This window comes from Amblyraja radiata, chromosome 8 (genome assembly GCF_010909765.2).
Source record: "Amblyraja radiata isolate CabotCenter1 chromosome 8, sAmbRad1.1.pri, whole genome shotgun sequence".
Lineage (NCBI taxonomy): Eukaryota > Metazoa > Chordata > Chondrichthyes > Rajiformes > Rajidae > Amblyraja > Amblyraja radiata.
Window position 1 is genome coordinate 45,436,327 of NC_045963.1, and position 22,284 is coordinate 45,458,610.

The 22,284-nt window shown below is 48.0% G+C and overlaps 1 protein-coding gene and 1 non-coding gene across 2 annotated transcripts in view; both read right to left on the reverse strand.

The window, feature by feature from the left end:
* Positions 1–1,054: 1,054 nt before the first annotated feature.
* The window catches only part of LOC116976151 (solute carrier family 22 member 2-like), a 34,246-nt gene continuing 13,016 nt past the window's right edge, over positions 1,055–22,284 (reverse strand). Inside the window, exons 8-11 of the mRNA XM_033025759.1 lie at positions 17,602–17,710; positions 15,984–16,096; positions 13,090–13,189; positions 1,055–1,360 (exon numbers count right to left, since the gene is read on the reverse strand). Of these exons, the coding sequence (XP_032881650.1) occupies positions 1,255–1,360; positions 13,090–13,189; positions 15,984–16,096; positions 17,602–17,710 (428 nt within the window). The 3' untranslated portion in view covers positions 1,055–1,254. The remainder of the gene's footprint in view (positions 1,361–13,089; positions 13,190–15,983; positions 16,097–17,601; positions 17,711–22,284) is intronic.
* Positions 5,497–5,688, reverse strand: LOC116976551. Its single transcript, XR_004412969.1, has one exon. It is a non-coding gene; the product is annotated as a U2 spliceosomal RNA (small nuclear RNA).

Consider the following 22,284-nt stretch of genomic DNA (forward strand, 5'->3'; position numbering starts at 1 on the left):
GATCAATCTAAAGCTGAACCAGTCAAAATGCAGGTTCCGGGCAAATGCTACCTATCCATGTTCTCCAGAGATGCTGCCTGACCCGCTCAGTTACTCAAGCATTTTGTGTTTTTTTTTGTAAACCAGTGCATGCAATTCCTTGTTTCTGCCTAAAACCACAAGGTCAGAAGACATAGGAGCAGAATTAGGCCATTCTGCCCATCGAGTCTGCTCTGCCATTCGATCGTGGCTGATCTATTTTTCCCTCTCAACCCCGCCTTCTCCGCGTAACCTTTGACTCCCGTACTGAACAAGAACCAATCAACTTCCACTTTAAAATTACCCAATAACTTGGCCTCCACTGCTGTCGGTGACAATGAATTCCCCAGATTCACCATCATTTGACCCTATGAAATTCTTCCTCATCTCCTTCCTAAAGGTATGTCCTTTTATTCTGAGGCTGCATCCTCTGGATCTAGACTCATACACTACTAGAAGCATCCTCTCCACATCCACTCTATCCAGGCCTTTCATTATTCAATAACTTTGAAGTACAGGTGAACTGCTCCAGCAGCTGAATAGACTGGGTCCCCATACGGTGGGAAGGGAAGAGGTAAAGCACCAAGATTGTACCAGTTGCAGTTTACAATAGAAAGTGGAATGAGATGAGATGAGGGAATCTGGGACAGAAGAGAGGAACCGCCCAGCCCATTGGAGGATGTCTCCAGTGTTGGAAGCTTGTTGGACACTGAGAAGGATGATCTGGCGAATGGGCGTGGCAGCAGGTGGAGCCGGTGCCTCACAGCACCAAAGATTCAGGTACGACCCTGACCTGGGGTGCTGTCTCTGTGGGGTTTGTTCATTCTCCCTATGACCGCGTGGGTTTTCTCCGGGTGCGCCAGTTTCCTCCCACATCCCAAAAAATGTGCGTCTCTGTAAATTGCAGGGAGTGGATGAGAAAGTGGGAATACATAAATCTAATGTGAATGGATGATTGATGGTCGCCATGAACTCAATGGGCCAAAGGGCCTTTTTCCAAGTTGCATCTCTAAACTAAACTTGCAGACACAAAGAGTAACGTTCATAGCTTCATTTTTATAATCCTTACAGACAAATGTGGCATAAATAGTGAATCACCAACATATCTGATTACAAAAAATCTGACGTTTGAGTGATTTTTAAAAGCGCGTGTCACTGCTAAGCTTTGAGGATATGCCATAAAATATAATTGATGATTAGATTTACTCGGAGTTTGTTTTGAATGATTTAATCTCGTCATATGATGATTTTCTCTGAGGCAGGTTCCTTTTCGTTGCTTGTTTCTACTGAAGAATTTGGAGCCACCATCTCATAGCTTCGTGCAGGGACAGCTTCCGTCTTCCTGAAGAAACAAGCACACGTTCTCTTATCAAAAGATGTGTGAGGGATTTATTTGTGTGTAAAGTCTTTTACATTTACATTGTCTTCAACTCATGGCTTTTAAATAGCACTCAGATAATGTGGTGTCACAGCTTCAGTTCCTGGTTGTGTATCTCTCTGCAGATCTGTACTGGACCCAGGATATTGATGCAATCATGATGAAACCGCATCAACGCTTCTTAGAAAATTGAGTAGATTTGATCGGTTGATGAATACTCTATCAAACATCTACTGGTGTACAGGAGAGAGCACACCGACTGGTTGCATCACGGCCTAGTGCGGCAACTTGAAGGCCCAGGAATGAAGGAGATTATAGAGAGTGGTGGACATTGCCTGGACCATCACGGGTAATGACCTCCCCACCATTGTAGGGGTCTACAAGAGGCACAGCCTCAAAATCTCAACCAGTGTCATCAAAGATCCACACCACCCTGGCCACGCTCTCATCTCGCTGCTACCATTGGGAAGAAGGTACAGGAGCCTGAAAACCCTGACCTGCAGGTTCGAGAACAGCTTCTTCCCAGCAACCATCAGGCTCTTGAAGTGAACACTGCCCAACAATAACCTCAGAAACAAAGATCTTCTATGGACTGTTGATGGTTTCTGGTTGCACCACAGGCCCGGTTTGCACTACTATAGTTACCTAGTACTACTGATTATTAAATTATTGTGTTATTGCACAGGGTTGCAAACATTGGGTGAGAGTTGGATGTGAGAAATTGCCAAAGACCAAGCCCGAGGGAGCAAAGCGACCGGGAGCAGGGGGGGGGGGGGGGGGGGGGGGGGGGGGGGGGGGGGGGGAGAAGTGCCCCCTCCCATTGTTACAGAACATTTGCATTTTTCAGCTTGAAATTGTTCAATATGGTGCATACTGTAGCGAGTCTTTTAACTTACACTTGAATGCAATATATATGCTTTAAATTGGATTGGAGCGTTTTTGAAAGGGGGGAGGCTGTGCGATCACTGATCACTGGCCTTGGGGGTACCCGGTGTGGGAGTGGAGCAACCGAGTGGGGAGAGGGTGTGGAAGAAGGGTGTGTCCCCTCCCAGGGTAGGAACCTTTTGAAATTTGATGTATTAAAATCATGTTTTAGTGCACTGTAGAAGTATGATTTCAATGTTTTTTGTATGAAGTATTTTTAAGAGGTAACTTTTTAAGGGGTAACTTTATCCACACAAAGGGTGATGGGTGTATGGAACAAGCTGCCAGAGGAGGTAGTTGAGGCAGAGACCATCCCAACATTTAAGAAAAAGTTAGACTGATACATGGATAGGACAGGTTTGGAGGTATGGACCAAAAGCAGATGGTGTAGCTGGGACATGTTGGCAGGTGTGGGAAAGTTGTGCCGAAGGGCCTGTTTTCACACTGTATCACTCTATGACTACAGTATACCTCCACCATGCATGAATGCTTCAAAATCAAGTGATCGAGTTTTATTGCCATATACTCAAGCATAGAAACATAGAAAATAGGTGCAGGAATAGACCATCGGCCCTTCGAGCCAGCACTACCATTCCATATGATCATGGCTATTCATCTAAAATCAGTACCTCTTTCCTGTTTTTTCCCCATATCCCTTGATGTCGTTAGCCCCAAGAACTAAATGTAACTCTCTCTTGAAAACATCCAGTGAATTGGCCTGCACTGCCTTCTGTGGCAGAGAATTCCACAGATTCACAACTCTCTGCGTGAAGAAAGTTTGTTCTCATCTCAGTCCTAACTGCCCCCCCCTTTATTATTAAACTGTGACCCATGGTTCTGAACGCCCCCAACATCGGGAACATTTTTCCTGCAGTTACAGTAAGTGAAAATAGTAAGATTAAACGAGAACTTACCAGTTTGAAGTTTGATCTGTATTTTATGAGGAGTTACGATGAGGGATTACGTGAAGAACCCGCTCAGTGCGCAGGCGCGGCATACTTCCAAGCAGCGGTGTGGAATCACAGATAGACACAGTTATTTGAAGTAAACATAGTAAAGATAAGGAGACATCAATTTATTAGTTTGATCCATATAATGAGGGTGGGAGCGGAGGGCACGTAATCCCTCATCGTAACTCCTCATAAAATACAGATCAAACTTCAAACTGGTAAGTTCTCGTTTAATCTTACTATTTTATGAGGAGTTACGATGAGGGATTACGTGAAGACTTCAAAGCTCTGTGATTTCAAACCGTGTAACAGTTCATACTTCACTCGCTGCCGAAGTCATTCGAGGGAGGAAGTATGTTATCGTAATCAACCATGAATCTGTTTGTAAAAACAATAATGGTGTTATTAACAACAACAAGACCAATTGCTCCCCCGGGCTTAAATTATATATTTTTTGCAGATTCTTTTTCTGCAAACGATACAGGTTCTGTCAGTGGTTTGTTATAAAAGTTTGGAACGTATACTCCCTAGACCACCCTGCAGTAGCCAGGATGTGGTCCATAGGCTCGTCCATCCTCTTAGTTACTGACGTGGAAGCTGTTCTGGTGGAATAAGATTTTATACACGTTAGTATTTACTCCAGCAACTCCCAGTACCTGCTTGAGCCACTAGAGATAGTTTAGCTCGTCACCCGACCATGAGGTTTCCTGTGGCTGACCCATAAGGCTTTTTCCTCTCCCTCGGTATTGCTTATTGTGTCGATCTCTAAGTGGGTCATGACACATAAAACGTGGTTCAGGTGGGTATGCCCGGAATTTCATGACTGGACCTGATATTCCTGGTCTGTTCTGTTTGGCCAACCCTTGAATGGGCATGTGACACTATCTGGTGTTATAACCATGTTGTCCCATCGCAGTAGATGGGAGAGCTGGCTCTTTGTGTTGATGTAAGGCCACCAGCATGTCCATCTTCAGGGTAGGCTGTTCCAGGGTGAGTGACCTGGCTGGTGATCATCCCCTAAGGTATGTCAGGATTTCACTGACATCCCAATTTGGGTGTACCTATTTCTGGGGAATGGATTGATATACCTCTCCTGTATCTGATCACCAGTGAGCGGTACCCAAGTTGAGTAGGCTAACAGAACATGTCCTTCATTGTGGTGAAGACCTGCCAGGAGCTCCAGTACAGTTTTTTGTTATAGTTGAATGTGTAATTCCTGTTTTGGAAACAGTGTACCATTTCTTGATGCTCCTCAGGTATGTTCCCTAGGATATGCGACGGAATGCTGTCATCAGGTTGATAGTGCTGCTGATCCAAGCACAGCAATGGTCTTCCCAATTCTGCAATTCTTTTAATGACCATGTCGAGGATCACTGGGAACCATGCTTGTGGACTTGGTCCACTGTAATTTGCGTAGTACCCGACTGATGAAGCCGTAGTACCTATTGAAGAGGTAGAAGGAAAGGAAAACATAGAGATTAGGTTCCCCCCACCCCTCAATACGCGGGAATGTCTCCATTGCCGCTGCCTTGAGATTGGTTTCATGTGACGTAAGTTAGTACGTGGTGATTTAATTGGATATAAGGAATCGATATCTGGTGTCCATATTGCTTAGTGATTTCAGCAAATATTTTTGGTTTAAATGTATGTTTACAGTATTTAGCTCACCTGATAGGTGAGTTACTGATGGTCAAACATGTTTGACGACATACGGTTTCCAATTGTTAATAAATTGTCCCCTAATATCGATGTTCTCCGCCCAAGTGGTTTGGTATATGCCACCACTGATGTTGTTATCTTATAAACGAACATGCAAATTTGGTGGATTACTGAGCAAATGCTTCACTAGAATTAAGTAAGTTAATATATAACATGTTTAAGTCAATTCATATTGGCATTAAGTATTACAAGCTCAGTAACACATCAGGACACATAAGATGTTACTCAAAACAGGTGGAAGTGTACAACCATAATCCTTCCTGCCGATAAATTCCATGATAACACTACAGATTAATCCATTTGCCCCCATATTACAGGTATGGAGATAGTTTTGAACACTAGTATCTCAGCTCATAGGAAAGGTACAAAGTTCAGTAGCTGGTAATGCTGCTATATCCCAATTACTTTGCCACGTAGTTGATTGGTGGTTAATGCACCATGACTGATAGTCTTAATGAATACCAGATAACAACGTTGTGGATGGTCAACGTAAATATCTGGATATATATTTTGTGCACCGTTCCCAGAGGCACTGCAATACTGGGTCGATGCGTGGAGTGGACGGAGCAAGCCCCTATTCCATCTCCCTGTTCCAAAATTCAATTTAATATATGGTCCCTAGATAAGGGACGTATCAGATTATTAAACTGATAAGAACAGATACTACACTTGATCTTAGCCAAAAGGCCGAGAAGCGATGCAGCTAAAGCTGTATCCAAGGATAGTTTGTCGTTAATATATAGACATGCCATGACGGAATGTTTCTAAGTGTCAGGGCTAGTTGATTCTGGATAACTTTGACTTAAATGCCGCAACGCTCATCATGGTTACTCCATCCAGGTAATTGCGGTATATCCGAAACTTATATGAGAAGGTACTGAATAGTGTGCATCTTCAAGGTCGATGTCTACCATAAAGTATCCTTGGATCCATGGTAGTAGTTACAAATCCCATGAATGGGTATACCTGGTGAAATACTCAAGTGGTTTATCAACGATGGTGCGACATTCACCATCGTGGGATGGTAGACCACTTGGGGTGCTTGCTGAATTGGTGGCAAGATATTAATTCTATTCCCCTTGTATTTATTTTTTGGTATATAACTACCAAGAGTGATAGCTTCCTAACCAGGCGTGATTCATCCACCCCTTGTTAGTACAACCCTTAACCTTTATGTGATGGTAGGAACCATACTTATCTGTCTTCATTGTTGTTTTCTTCGGTTTCTGGTTCCTTGTTCTTGTAGGGACGATGTTTGTTGGGGGGTGGCACATTTTCCCCTGGGGCCTACTCTGGGCCGTGGCCTAAAATGCTACAGGTTTGGCATGCAGGCCCCGAGCTTTCACCAGTACCATGAGGTAGACGCCCCTGGTGGACACGTAGAGGTACTGCTGTCTGGTTTAGTGTGGTGCTCATTCCAGACTCTGCCCTCTTGTGCCGAATAGTTTGAACACTTCGTCCAGTTTTTTAGGACTGGTTTGGTAAGTGCCAGGTAGCAGGATCTGTGCTTATGAGGTCGGCGTTCTCATAGTCCTGTTAATTTCATAGATTGAGGGCAGGTTTGTGAGTTCATTTCAGAAGTTATGAGGTATACCGTTGAACAGTAGGGTCAGGTGTTTTGCCATACTACCCTGCCCTTCTGGAATGAGCAGGTGGACATGATAGCCGACGTCAGGGTACCAAATGCATTTTTAAAATATTTAGGTTAAACGCGCTGCTCAATGTATCCCCCAATAATGGCGGGCACTTTGAGTAAATGCAATTTAGGGGAGGCGTGATAAAACCAACAGCCTCATGGCTACCTGTCTTGGAGAGGTTTTTTGGAAAAGACAGGTAGTAAGCTGGCCATCAGTTGAGACTGAAAAGCCATCTCGCTAGTGGTGGAGCCACATAGCGGCCACACCCAGCAGCTCTTCCTGATCCTGTACCTCAAGCATACTCCCGATATTGTTCAGCCAGTGACCCCTCTTCATGACCAGCCCAGCCACTGGTCACCCCAAAGCTAACCACACTAAGGAGGAAGCGATGGGCAGTGCCTAGGCACTGTGGAGGGTATGCCTGAACCCTCCAGCGAGACTGCCCCTCACGTAGCGTGTCTCGCAGGAGCTCCTGCTCCAGGAGCCGCTCCAGCGGCTCAGGCGGCTGTCTCTCTCCCATGCGGGTGGAGAGACGTCCCCTCCGACAAGTCGGAAGCCACCGGCCGGATGCCTCTTCGGATGGCTAGACATCCAGCCCGCAGCTCAGGCACTAGCGGGACTGGCTTCGGCGCGGTGTGGGGATAGCGGAACGCCCGGTTAAATGTTCCTACCGCCTTCTTCTGGAGCTTTTGTGCCTTGTAGTAGCGAGAGCGCCCCTCAAGCAGCGCGTCTCACAGGCACCTGCTCCGAGAGCCGCTCCAGCGGCTCAGGCGGCTCTCTCTCCCCCCGTGCGGGTGGAGAGACGTCCCGTCCCAAATCGGGAACACCTGCCGGATGCCTCTTCGGGTGGCTATACATCCAGCCCGCTAGCGGGCTGGGCTCGGCACGGTGTCGGGGAATAGAGGAACACCGGGTCGCTCCTACCGCCTGTTGCTGCCCCCCTTCCCCCCGACGGGAAACGTTCCTCCTCGAACGGGGGACAGTTTTGTTCCAGAGCCTTTTTCTCTGCCTGTAAAACACAAGCAGAAAAAGGGGCTACCCTGTAAAAGAAACCCGACCTCAGGATACTCACCTGACGGTCCGTTTCATCTGTTGCGGGAGTGCCTAGCTCCCGCTGCCGCTGTTGCACTGCTGGCGTAATGCCGCGCCTGCGCACTGAGCGGGTTCTTCACGTAGTCACTCACGTGACTCCGAAGTAAAATCTAGCAGGCAAGCAGGATGCTTTCTCCAACCACCCCCAGTTGAAGTCCACTATCTTCCACCGTATATACCCAGTGCTCGGTACTTACTTCCAGCAGCCACTGGTTGTCCTCCAGGATGCACCGAGCCGCAGCCTGATCCATGCCGGTCACCTGGGCGAATTCGGCACAGAGACTCTCACGGCAGCGGCCCGGGACTCATGCACTGAGGCTGCTCCATGGCCGGAGCTGCAGTGAGTGACTCGCCAGCCCCGCTCCCCGTCCGCATCTGTCCCCGCCGCTGCTTCTGCTTCCAACACCCGCGGCCCATGCAGTTGATATGAGTTTTGAAATTTTCGTTGATCACAGAATTTCTCACAACAGAGCGAGAGATATTTGTGATCAGCGTGAGAATTTGGTGAAATGCGTGATTCTCACGCTCAATGCATGGGAGTTGGCAGCCCTGCTTCTCTATCCCCCTCTCCCTCTCCTCTCTCTCTCCTCTCTCTCTCCACCTCTCTTTCTCTCCCCTCTCTCTCTCTCCCTCCCACCTCACTCTCATCCCTCTCTCTCCCCCCCTCTCTTCCACTCTCTCTCCTCTCAACCCCCCTCTCTCTCCCCCCTCTCCCTCTCTCTCTCCTCTCTCCCCTGTCTCACCCCTCTCTCTCTCCCCTTCCCTCTCTCTTCTCTCTCCCCCTCTCTCTTTCTCTTCCCCTCTCTCCCCTCTCTCTCCCCCCTCTCTCTCCCCCCTCTCTCCCTCCCACCTCACTCTCCCCCTCTCTCTCGTCCCCTCTCCTCTCTCTCCCCCCTCTCCCCTCTATTTCCCCTAACTCTCTCTCCCCTCTCTTTCCCCTAACTCTCTCTCCCCCCTCTCTCTCTCTCCCCCTCTCTTTCTTCTCTTCTCCCCCTCTTCTCTCTCCCTCCCTCTCTTCCCCCCTCTCTCCCCGTCTCTCTCTTTCTCCCTCCCTCTCTATCTCTCCCTCTCTCTCCCTCTCTACACACTCTCCCCTCTCTCTCCCTGTCTCTCCTCTCACCTCTCTCTCACCACTCTCTTCCCCTCTCCTCTCTCTCCCTCTCTCCCCCATTTATCTCTCCCACCTCACTCTCCCCCTGGCTCTCTCTCCCCTCTCTCTTTCTCCTCTGTCTCTATCTCCTCTTTCTCTTTGCCCCCCCATCTCTCTATCTTTTCCCCTCTCCCCTCTCCCTTCCCCCTCTCTCTCTCCCATTCTCTCCTACCCTCTCCTCCCTCTCCACCCCCTCTCTTCCCTCTTTCTTCCCCCTCACCCCTCTCTCTCTTCCCCCTCTCCCACCTCTCTCTCGTCCCTCTCCCTCTTCTCTCTCCATTCAAGCCCCCTCTGTCTCTCTCCTCTCCTCTCACCCCCCTCTCTCTCCCCCCACTGTCTCCCTGTCTCCTTCCCCTCTCTCTCTCTCCCTTCGGCACAGAGACTCTCGCGGCAGCGGAGCTTCCGACGGCTCCGCGGCCCGGGACACTCGCACTGTCTGGAGCGCTCCACGGCCAGAGCTGCAGCGAGCGACTCGCAGCGCTGCAAACACTCGACAGCGCCGCAAACTCACCAGTCCCGGCTCCCCGCATCTGTTCCCGCCGCTGGTTCTGCTTCCATCCCTCCCGCAGCCCCGGCTCTCCAACACCCGCGGACCATGCAGTTTATCCGAGTTTTGAAATTTTCGTTGATCAAAAAATTTCTCACCACTGAGCGTGAGAAATGCCTGATGAGCGTGAGGGCGTGAGAGTTTGCTTGAGGGCGTGAGTCTCACGCTCAAAGCGTGAGAGTTGGCAGCCCTGTATTGCATTTAAGGGCCTGTAAAGCTGCAGCAAGTAAGAATTTCCTTGTTCCGTTGCCGGTACAAAGGACACTTACACACCTGACTCTTGGAGTAGTTGTTAGATCACTAGGTAACCAGCTTGGACTGGTGACAGGAATCCAGGGGTTGCAAAAGAGGTGGGCCTGGGAGAGTTAGTGTGTGGGCCGAGCTCAAAGCACAGCCTGACCCTCAGGCACTGTCCAGCAGAGGCCTTACCTTTGTCCTACTCCGTCCCCATCTCAATGAGTTCCGCGCCCACTATGACTTGGAGCGCTTCTACCGTTGCCTCCACCTCACAGCGCACTTCCATGGGAAGGAGTCCTCGCCCCCCAATGATGACCCTTTTTGCCGTCTCCAATGCACCCCCTCCTCGTGGAACCCCTCTCGTAACGTCCCGGCTCTGGAACTCTTTATCCAGAACTGCCGCCGCAACGTCAACCGCCTCAACTTCTCCACTCCCCTGTCCCACTCCAATCTCTCCCCCCCTGAACACACTGCCATTGAATCACTCCGCAAAAACCCAGATTGGGTTATCAAACCAGCCGACAAGGGAGGTGCCGTGGTAGTCTGGCGCGTCGATCTCTACAAAGCTGAGGCCACGCGCCAACTCTCGGACACCTCCTCCTACTTACCCTTGGACCATGACCCCACTGACGAGCACCAGGCCACCATATCTAGCACCATCACCGACTTCATCAATTCCCACGCCCTGCCCGACCAAGCTTCCAACCTCATCGTTCCCCAGCCCCGCACGGCCCGTTTTTACCTTCTCCCCAAAATCCACAAACCGGGCTCTCCCGGCAGACCCATTGTCTCTGCTTGTTCGTGCCCCACCGAACTCATCTCCACATACCTTGACTCCATACTATCCCCCTTGGTCAAATCCCTTCCCATCTATGTTCTAGACACCTCAGACACTCTCTGCCGCCTCCGCGCATTCCACTCTCTGGGCCCTCACCCCCTCATCTTCACCATGGATGTCCAGTCACTCTACACCTCCATCCCCCACCAGGATGGCCTCAAAACCCTCCGGTTCTTCCTCGACCAGAGGAGCAACCTATACCCAGCCACTGACACTCTCCTCCGCCTAGCGGAGTTGGTCCTCACCCTCAACAACTTTACGTTTGACTCCTCCCATTTCCTCCAAACACAAGGCGTAGCTATGGGCACACGCATGGGCCCCAGCTACGCCTGCCTCTTTGTCCGGTACGTTGAACAATCCTTGTTCAATACTTACCAGGGCCCCATCCCCGACCTCTACCTCCGCTACATTGACGACTGCTTTGGGGCCACCTCCTGCACCTACACACAACTGACTGACTTCATCCACTTCACCACCAACTTCCATCCGGCACTCCAATACACCTGGACCATTTCCGACACTTCCCTACCATTCCTTGACCTCACCATCTCCATCGCAGGGGACAGACTTCTGACCGACATACACTACAAACCAACTGACTCACATGGCTATCTGGACTACATGTCTTCCCACCCTGCCCCCTGTAAAGACTCCATCCTCTACTCCCAATTCCTCCACCTACGCCGCATCTGTTCCCAGGATGAGACGTTCCACACCAGGGCATCGGAAATGTCCTCGCTCTTCAGGGAACGGGGATTCCCCTCTGCCACCATAGATGAGGCTCGCACCAGGGTCTCATCCATACCCCGCAACACTGCTCTCTCTCCCCATCCCCGCACTCGCAACAAGGGCAGAGTCCCTCTGGTCCTCACCTTTCACCCCACCAGCCGGCAAATACAACAAATAATCCTCCGCCATTTCCGCCACCTCCAACGTGACCCCACCACTCGCCACATCTTCCCATCTCCCCCCATGTCTGCCTTCCGCAAAGACCGCTCGATCCGCAACTCCCTTGTCAATTCTTCCCTTCCCTCCCATACCACCCCCACCCCGGGCACACCTGTCCCTTCACCTCCCCCCTCGACTCCATTCAAGGACCCAAGCAGTCGTTCCAGGTGCGACAAAGGTTCACCTGTATCTCCTCCAACCTCATCTACTGCATCCGCTGCTCTAGATGTCAGCTGATTTACATCGGTGAGACTAAGCGGAGGTTGGGCGATCATTTCGCCAAACACCTCCGCTCATTCCACAATAACCTACCTGAACTCCCGGTGGCTCAGCACTTCAACTCCCCCTCCCATTCCCAATCCGACCTCTCTGTCCTGGGTCTCCTCCATTGCCAGAGTGAGCAACACCGGAAACTGGAGGAACAGCTCCTCATATTCCGCCTGGGTTGCTTGCGTCCGGTGGCTTGAGCATTGAATTCTCCCAATTTTGCTAGCCCTTGCTGTCTCCTCCCCTTCCTTAACCCTCGAGCTGTCTCCTCCCATCCCCCCGCCCTCGGGCTCCTCCTCCTCCCTTTTTCCTTCCTTCTCCCCCCCACCCCCCATCAGTCTGAAGAAGGGGTTCGGCCCGAAACGTCGCCTATTTCCTTCGCTCCATAGATGCTGAGTTTCTCCAGCATTTTTGTGTACCTTCGATCTTCCAGCATCTGCAGTTCCTTCTTGAACACTGTCCAGTAGAGGGCAGACGTGGGTAAGTCAGGCACTTCAGTCAATTATGGTGACGGAAGGTAAATGAATTGATTAAATTAAATCAAGAAAGTATTTAAAGGGCAAGAAACCAGGTGATGCCTTGCTGCTCTGGTGTATGGGATGCACAGTGGGCCTGTTAGCGTGCATAAGGTTCACCAGATGTCATGGAATTCCCCACTGATCAGGAATGTTGGATGAAAGGGGACATAGAATAAATGGGACGAGTGTAGAGTTGGGCTGAAGGGCCTGTTTCCATGATGTATGATTCTATAACTCTATTTACTGCAAGAGCATTTGAATACAAGTATGAAGACTGCAGTAATGCAATGGCCTGGTACTGGGATACGGTGAACATGTCTAGTCTTTCTATCTTAGCCAAAGTCTAGACGGCATGAGTTTAAGGTACGAGGGGCAAAGTTCTGCAAGGCACGTTATTTTTACACTGAGGATGGTGGTGCCTGGAACGTGCTGCCAGGGGTGGTGGATGAAGCAGATAGGATGGTGGTGTTTAAGAGGCTTTTGGATAGGCACATGGGAATGGAGGGATATGGATTATGTTTAGGCAGATAAGAGTTGGCCTTGACATCATTTTGGCTTGGACATTGTGGGCTGAATGGCCTGTCCTTGTGCTGTTCTGTTCTATGTTCCATGTCTAGGCAATGGAACAATTAAATTCTCCCTTGCTGCTGCTTTACAGGGCCAATAATGGAATAGCCAGAGGGGGGAGGAGGGCACGAGGTCACAGAGTGAAAGTTGAACCTCTACACAGACGGCACATGAGGTCAGGATGGAACCCGGGTCCCTGGTGTGCTGTGCCACTATGTGCTGGGGTAAAGGGTCACTGTGTGTGGTCCACATGGGCTCCCAGTCTTGTAGAGCCTCCCACAGGCTGCCTGTTTACATACCGTCCCATGAGTTCTGCATCTTCGATACTCTCCGGTAATTTGACCCCCTTGGTTTCGGGTAAACACAAGACAAGGCCTCCAGCGATCAGAGCGATCACCCCTGAAAGTGAATGGCAACACAGCGTGTGATGATCAATTATTACATTTGCTGTCCAAGGAAACAGCCTGGAGTTTGACAAATCACATTCACTGGAGCAGTAATGGCTCTATGGAGCCCTTCCATGTTTACTAACATAAACTGGCCTCTCCGCCAGCCTCTCTGAGTGGTATGACACCAAGTTCAAGAACAGCTTCTTCCCATCAGGCTCTTGAACACTGCACAACACTAACCTCAGGAAATGGCGTGACAACACTGCACAACACTAATCTCACAAAAGGAAGTGGTGGCGCTGCCTGCAGTACGTTTTTTGTTTCTCTTTTTGTTTTGTTTTTTTGTCTTGTTAGGGGTATGTTTTTGATATATTTTTAGTTGTGTATATGTGGGGGGGGGTTTTTAAATCTCTTCCTTGAACGGGGACGCGACCTTTTCCTTGTTGTGTCTCCGTTTCGCTGGGGCCTTGCTTCGTGGAGCTGGCCGCCTCCAACTGGAATCGATCTGATGGCTCCGGTGGCAGAGCCTGTGGACTTACCATCATGGAGCTGGCTGACTTCGGAGACTGTGGTGGCACTGCGGCTGCGACCCGACTTCGGCGCTTCGGAGGCTTCAGCCGCAGGCCCTGTGGACGTTAACATCGGGAACCCGCATGTCCCTGGTAGGAGACCAATTTTCGGGAGCTCCCACAATGGCAACTTCACCCGCTCCGAATCGCAGGGTTTGAATCGGCCCGTCGCAGGGCTTTTCATCGCACGGCGCGGCTTAATCGGCCGCTGGACTTACCATCGCCCGCTGGGGGCTTTAACATCAAGAGCCTCGATCACCTCAACGCAGCAATTTGACTGCCTGACCGTGGGAGAAGAACAGGGAAGAGAGAAGACTTTTGCCTCCCATCACAGTGAGGAGGTGTTTGGAGATTCACCGTGATGGATGTTTGTGTGAAACTGTGTGTTTTCTTGTTGTTGCTGTTATGACTGCAGGGAACGAAACCTTTGTTTGTTTGAATGACAATAAAAGGCATTCCATTCTATTCTATGATCCTCTATGGACCATGTCTTTGATTGTACTATGGACTTCAGTTTTGCACTGTGATGGTTACCTAGTTTTACTCTTATTCATTTATTATATTATTGATTATTGTAGATTTATCTGCGTGTTATTGCATTAGTGGCCCTATAAATCTGCAGCCAGTAAGCATTGCATTGTTGCTTCACCAGTACTCTAAACAATACTAAACCATAACAAGCCCTTTGGTCAACAATGGCTGTGCAAAACATGATGCCAAGACTCACTCTTATCTGCTATCCATATCCCTCCATTCCCTTCATGTCTATCCAAAACTCTCTTAAAGCTCACTATCGTATCTGCCTCCACTACTAGCCCTGGCAGTGTGTTCCAGGCACTCACCTTTTCCTTGTTGTGTCTCCGTTTCACCACAGCAACATCCTCGAAGCTTGATAGCGTGCACCACCAGACTCAGGAACAGCTTCTTCCCCTCTGTTTTCAGGCTTCTGAACGTTCCTTCCATAAGCTTAGGGTACTGTCTGATTCACATCTACCCCTTTGCGTACATTGGACTTTGTCGACGGAACTGATGTGTGGCAATGCTGAGAACTATGTTCCGCACTGTATCTTCCCCTTTGCTCTAACTATTATACTTGAGTTATTTATGATATATCTCATCTGCTTGGATAGCATGCAAAACAAAGCTTTTAACTGTACCTCGGTACACGTGACAATAATAAACCTATACCATTTATTAGACTATTGAAACATCCTTCCGTAAGCTTGGGTATGGTCTTGATCTTCCAACCTACCTCTTTATGGACATTGGACTTTTTCTCTGTAACTATATTCTGCACTCCCTGTTGTACATGTATGGCTTGATTGTACTCGTGTATGGTTGGATCTGACTGGATAGCATGCAAACAAAAGCTTTTCACTATACCTTGCTACACGTAACATACAACATACAACATAGAACAGCAAAGTACATGAACAAGCTCTTTGGCCCACAATGTCTGCGCTTAACATAATGCCATGACCATCTCTTAAATGCATAATCCATATCCCTCCATTCCCTGCATATTAATGTGCCTATCCAAAAGTCTCTTAAATGCCTCTATAATTTCTGCTTCCACCACCACTCTTGGCAACACGTTCCAGGTACTCACTACCCTCTGTGTAAAAAATATGCCCCGCACATCTCTTTTAAATTTTGCCCCTCGCATTTTAAAGCCATGCCCTCTAATGTTTGATTTTTTCCATCCTGGGAGAAAGGTTCTGCCTGTCGACAATATCTATGCCTCTCACAATTTTTACATGGTTTTTAGTTCTAGATATACAGCGTGGGAACAGCCCCTTCGGCCGATTGAGTCCAGGTTGACCGACGATCACCCATACACTAGTTCTATGTTGCCACACTTTCTCATCTACTCGCTACACACTAGGGGCAATTTACAGAGGACGATTAACCTTCAAAGCATGTCTTTGCAATGTGGGAGGAAAACGGAGCACCCGGGGAAAACCCATGCAGTCACAGGGAGAATGTGCAAACTCCACACAGACAGTCAGAATCGGACTTGAGTCTCTAGCGCTGTAAGGCAGCAGTTCTACCACTGATCCAGCTGTGCCACTCATGGCTATGTATTTCTATCATGTCTTCCTGCAACCTCCAAAGAAAACAGTCCAAGTCTGTCCCACCTCTCGCTGTAACTCATGCCCTCTAATCCAGGCATCATTTTGCTAATAATAAACCGATACCAGTACCAAATTGGTTAAGAGCAAGTAGCCTACTCACCGAAAACCAGAAGAGGCAGCTCTGTCCACAGCGCTGCTAGCCTGTACAAGATAAAGGGAGCCACTATCCCTCCAAAGTCACACATTGCTGAACATATCGAAACAGCAAAGTTTCTGTTGGAGAAAATAAGCTTTTGATATCACAACCATTTGAACTCAAAATGTACCAATTCTACTCTGTAGGTCAAAAAGCAGCATTTCCTTTTATAATCACACTGACTCTCAACAGAAATGTTATCTTGCTTGGATTTGCTATTTAGAGTTTAGAGATACTCTAAACTCTAAACACTAACATAATAATTGTCCATTTGTGATGGATAAGGAATAAAACATGTTTCAACTGGTTAAATGAATCCGTCTGTTTAGAAAGTGTTTTGAATGCAAAACGCCTGCTGCAGGATTAATCAGGACTCTCATGGGTATATTTTAGTTAGAGTTTAGAGATACAGCATGGAAACAGGCACTAGGCCCACCAAGACCACGCCAACCATCAATCACCCGTTCACACTAGTTCTATATTATCCCACTTTCTCATTCACTCGCTACACACTAGGGGCAATTTACTGAGGCCAATTAGCCTACTGACCCGCATGTCTTTGGGATGTGGGAGTAAATCCATGTGCACAGGGAGAACGTACAGACTCCACACAGACAGTGCCCAAGGTCAAGATTAAATCCAGATTGATGGCACTGCGAGGCAGCAGCTCTACCAGCTGCACCACTGGGATTAGCTTGAATGGGGCATCTGGGTTAGCATGGACGAGATGAGCTGAAGGGCCTTTTTCTTTGTGGTATGACTAAGATTCGCTTTCTGACTATGTCACGTGTCACTGCCCTTGAAGAAACACACGGTGGGTTGCTGAGTTAATTGGTCTTGGTGAGTTCTGCGGCATAACAGGGCACGGGAATCTGACGAGAATTAGGGGAAATGATGCAGGGAACATTTGTCAGGGAATCGAATTGATCCGATAGACTCAATGGGACAAAAGAACCTCCTTGTACGGTGAGAAAGGACACAAAGTGTTCAGCAGGTCGGGCAGCATCTCTGGAGAACATGGATAGGTGACATTTTGGGTTGAGACCATTCCTTAAACCTCCGGAGATGCTGCCAGACCTGCTGAGCTACTCCAGCACTTTGTGTCCTTTTGTGTATTAACCAGCATCTGCAATTCTTTGTTTTTACTTCTGGTACGGTGAATGGAAATACTCAATCTTTAAATGCAATTAACTCTACACTCATTATCTTTCTGTTCTGCACTTCTCTAAGTAGTAAAGGGGGGCAGAGTACGGTGGGAACACCCTGCAAAACAAGGGAAGGGATATCACTCCATGGCCCACATGAGTGGCAAGTGTATTTTGTTTAATGATAGTTGCGAATACTACTGAGTGTGACGGTAATTAATATATAGACACTGAGAATGTATGAAGAGTTTTTGCAGTTTTTGTTTTTGGATATATTGTTTAATCTGAATAGAGTTCATGTTTGGAATAAAAAGGTGGTAAAGAGATTGAGATAACTGAATCATAGCAAGCTGTTGGGCATTAGAACTCAATGCCTTTTGATTGCAGCTGAACAGATATGCCGAAAGTCAGCTATTGCAATTTGTAAATTCACTTACCTTAAAAATGTTGGGTACAATTCAGTATTTACAAAACAGACCATTAAAAAGGCTATCGTAATTCCAAGTTTGCCCAAAGATGTGATTATTGTTTTCAGCCAGAAGAAATCTGAATTAGAAATAGGTTAATGTACAATTTGCAAAAGATAAAGTATTTTCTCAAACAAAATTGAACATTTTGATTTTCACGTTATTTAAAATTATATGGGAAATCAAGTTATTATTTTATCAATTCATATTTTTTGAGCATCATTTTAATTTTATTGAGGAAAAAGCCTTTTTTTGAGTTATTTGAAACATACTACTCTACAGGATCAGGCCCTTTGGCCCACGATGTCCGTGCTAAACATGATAACCCATCACCTCTTCCTGCACATAACCCATATCTCTTCATTCCCTGTATATCCCTGTGCATATCTAAAAGCCTCTTAAACACCACTATCATATCTGCCTCCACCACGACCCCTGACAACATGCTCCAGGCACTCACTACTTGTAAAAATCTTGCCCCACACATCTCCTTTAAACTTTGTCCCCATGATCTAAAAGCTATGCCCTCTAGTCTTTGACATTTCTACCCTGGGAGAATTGTTCCGACTGTCTACCCTATCTATGCCTCTCATAATTGAATATACCTCTATCAGGCCTTCCTTCAGCCTCCAGAGTTGTTCCAGAGAAAACAATCCTACTCTGCCCAATTTCTCCTTGTAGCTAATACCCTAATCCACGCATCCTACTGGCAAACATCTTTTACACCCTCTCCAAACCCTCCACATCCTTCTTATATGCAATAAATTAATAGGTATTTAGATCTGTTCATTTACAAGTATTTGTTATGTAAATTTACAAAGATTGAAAGGAAAAGTTTCATTTGTCTAGAGCTTCATCCATTCTCCCAAAGCCTTCTTTTGTCTGCATAAATTGACCTGAAGTTGCCCAGCGCTGGAGTAACTCAGCAGCTCAGGCACATCTCTGGAGAACATGTATTTAGGGACGACAGATGACGGAATGGGCTAAGTGTTCGGCTGGCAACCGGAAGGTAGCCGGTTCGAATCCTGCTTGGAGTGCATACTGTCGTTGTGTCCTTGGGCAAGACACTTCACCCACCTTTGCCTGTGTGTGAATGTGTGTGAGTGATTGGTGGTGGTCGGAGGGGCCGTAGGCGCAGATTGGCAGCCACGCTTCCGTCAGTCTGCCCCAGGGCAGCTGTGGCTACAGAAGTAGCTTACCTCCACCGAGTGTGACTGAGGAGTGAATGAATAATGCGATGTAAAGCGCCTTGAGTATTAGAAAGGCGCTATATAAATCCCATCCATTATTATTATTATGTATAGGTGATGTTTTGGGTCGAGACTGAAGAAGGGTCCCAACCTGAGATGTCATCTATCCATGGTCTCCAAGATGCTGCCTAATCCACGGAGCTGTTCTGGCAATTTTGTGTCTATGTTGGCCTGAAGTTACCAGTAGGTGGGGCTGTTTGTCAAGCTCTGGCACTTCCAATATCCAGCTGCTGAGTGTAAGCAGCTATCAAGCCCTGGGTAAACCAGGCTTTGTCCAGCCTCTCCTCTCTTCCAGCTCCCCCCCCCCCCCCCCCCCAAATCTGAAGAAGGGTCCCAACCCGAAAAGCCACCTATCCATGTTCTCCAGAGATACCGTCTGACCCGCTGAGTTACTCCAGCACTGTGTGTCTTTGTTTCTGTACTTGGGGAAATGTGCAGGTTCCATGATTCACTGGATGGTACGTATGAGGTGGATTAAAATCAATTCCAGAATGTAGGACCATGCATGTCATGATTCCAAGGTATTGATTTTATGGGAAGTGGATACTGGGCTTGTGGCCTGGGTGGGTCCAGTGAGCAAACAGATGTGTCATATCAGAGTCTGCTCCACCTAACACACCTGGCTGTTCTATCCAGCTATGGCGTGGGGCAGGGCCATTTGACTGTGGCATGACGCATTGCTTTTTAGATAAGGAATGGTGCAGAACTATCCAGCTGTGAGCTGCCGCTGCACCATTATAGGCTCCAGTGCCTTCCCAGCTGTGGCTTACTGCCGTGCTTTCCAGCTGTGATGTCTTTCCATCCTGTCTGTGCTTCCTTCACCACCACACGGCTGTGGCATCACCGCCATCAGTTGGCCAAGATCTTCAGACTGAAAACGGCCTCAATCAATCACATTATCTCATGGGGAGCGAAACACTGCAGCTGCTGCCTTACAGCGTCAGAGACTTGGGTTCAATCCTGACCTTGGGTGCTGTCTGTGTGTAGTTTATACATTCTCCCTGTGACCACGTGAGTTTCCTCTGGGTTCCCTGGTTTCCTCCCACATGCCAAAAACATGCAGGTTTGTAGGTTAATTGGCAATCTGTAAATTGCCCGTAGTGTGTAGAGAGTGAATGAGAAAGTGAGATAACATAGAATCAGTGTGAACAGGTGGCGATGGTCGGTGGGCTGAAGGGCCTGTTTCATGCTACATCTAAACTAAACAAGGATCTTGCGAACTTCTGTTGCACATTTTTAAAAGAAGCACTCACCAGGTACAGGATTAGAAGGCGGGGTATACGGACAGGTTATTTGGGAATGTCTGTATGATTTAAGAAATCCTGTGTCCCATTTCACCCAAGACTGCCCCCAACACAAAACATTTGCCCACATAGCAGTAACCTAGAGAAGATGCAATGCCTCAATCGCAGAACCATCCAATTTCCACTTTACTAACACTCTACTCCGCCTAGCCGAGCTCGTCCTCACCCTCAACAACTTCTCCTTTGACTTCTCCCACTTCCTCCAAGTCCAAGGCGTAGCTATGGGCACCCACATGGGCCACAGCTATGCCCGCCTCTTTGTAGGGTATGCTGACCAATTCCTGTTCCAGGCGTACACTGGTCCTATCCCCGAATCTCCGTTACATTGATGACTGCATCGGTGCTACCTCCTGCACCCATGCAGAACTCATGGACTTCTTCAACTTCACCACCAATTTTCATCCTGCACTCAAATTTACTTGGACTATCTCCAACACCTCCCTCCCCTTTCTTGATCTCACCCTCTCCATCACAAGAAATAGACTATTAACTCCCACAACTATCTTGACTACACTCCCAATTCCTCCGTCTACACTGCATCTGCGCCCAAGATGAGGTGTTCCATACTAGAACATCCGAGATGTCCTCATTCTTTAAGGAACGGGGGTCCCCCTCTCCCATCATAGGTGAGGGCCTCGTTCATGTATCCTCGGTACCCCGCAGCTCCGCCCTTGCTCACCATCCCCATAGTCGCAACAGAGACAGAGTCCCCCTAGTCTTAGCTTCCACCCCATCAGCTGTCGCATACAACGCATAATCCACCACCTTTCTGCCCTCAGTCACCTCCATTGTCAGATTGAGGCTAAATGCTAATTGGAGGAACAGCATCTCATATTTCTCTTGGGCAGCTTACAACCCAGGGGTATGAATATTGATAGCCCCAGCATTCCCTTTCTCTCTATCCCTCCCCATCCAAGTCGCACTAACTTCTCATTTCCACCCAACAAACAGCTAACAATGGCCTGTTTCCTTTATCAACGTTACTTTTTTGCATATCTTTCATTAATTGTTCTTTAAGCTCTCCACATCAATGTCTATATCTCTCATTTCCCTTATCCCTAACCAGTCTGAAGAAGGGTCTCGACCCGAAATGTCATCCATTCCTTCTCTCCAGAGATGCTGCCTGTCCCGCCGAGTTAGTTCAGCTTTTTGTGTCTATCTTCAGTTTAAACCAGCATCTGTAGTTCCTTCCTGCACATGTTGCAATGCTAACTATTTTACTCTACACTAACAGTAAACACTGCCAAACATCTCTTCCTTCTGCCAAACACACTAGGAGGTAGATCATAAGATCATGTGATAGGAGTAGAATTAGGCCATTCGGCCCATCAAGTCTACTCCGTCACTCAATCATGGCTGATCTATCTTTCCCTACTAACCCCATTCTCCTGCTGTTTACACATTGTGGTGGGCTGGATCACAGACAATGACAAGACGGAGTACAGGACTGAAATAGAGAACTTAGTAATATGGTGTCACGACAATAACCTCTGCAGGAAGCATGCCCCAATCATCACTAACGACTCTACTCCCTCAGAAGACTGAGGAAATTTGTTACGTCCCCAATGACTCTTACAAAATTTTACAGCTGCACTGTAGAAATCACACTTGTTGCATCACAGCTTGCAAGAAAATGCAGAGAGTTGTGGATGTAGCCCAGTCCATCACACAGATCGGACTCCCCGCCATTGACTCCATCTATACTCCACGCAGTCTTGGGAAAGTAGCCAACAAAATCAAAGACTTGTCCCACCCCGGTCTTTCCTTCTTTTCCGCGCTCCCACCTGGCAGAAGGTACAGAAGTTTGAAAGCGCATACCACCAGACTCACGAACAGCTTCTTCCCCTCCATTATTACGCTTCTGAGGTCTCCATTAGCGAAGGTTCTGTCCAATTCACCTCTACCCCATTGCAGACATTGGAGTTTGTCTATGGAACTGCTCTACAATGCTGAGAACCATATTCTGCAATCTGTATCTTCCCCTTTGCTCTACCTATTGTCCTTAATTGTATTTATGTATAGTTTGATCTGACTTGATTGGATAGCATGCGATACAAAGCTTTTCACTGTAGCTCGGTGCAGGTGGCAATCATAAACCA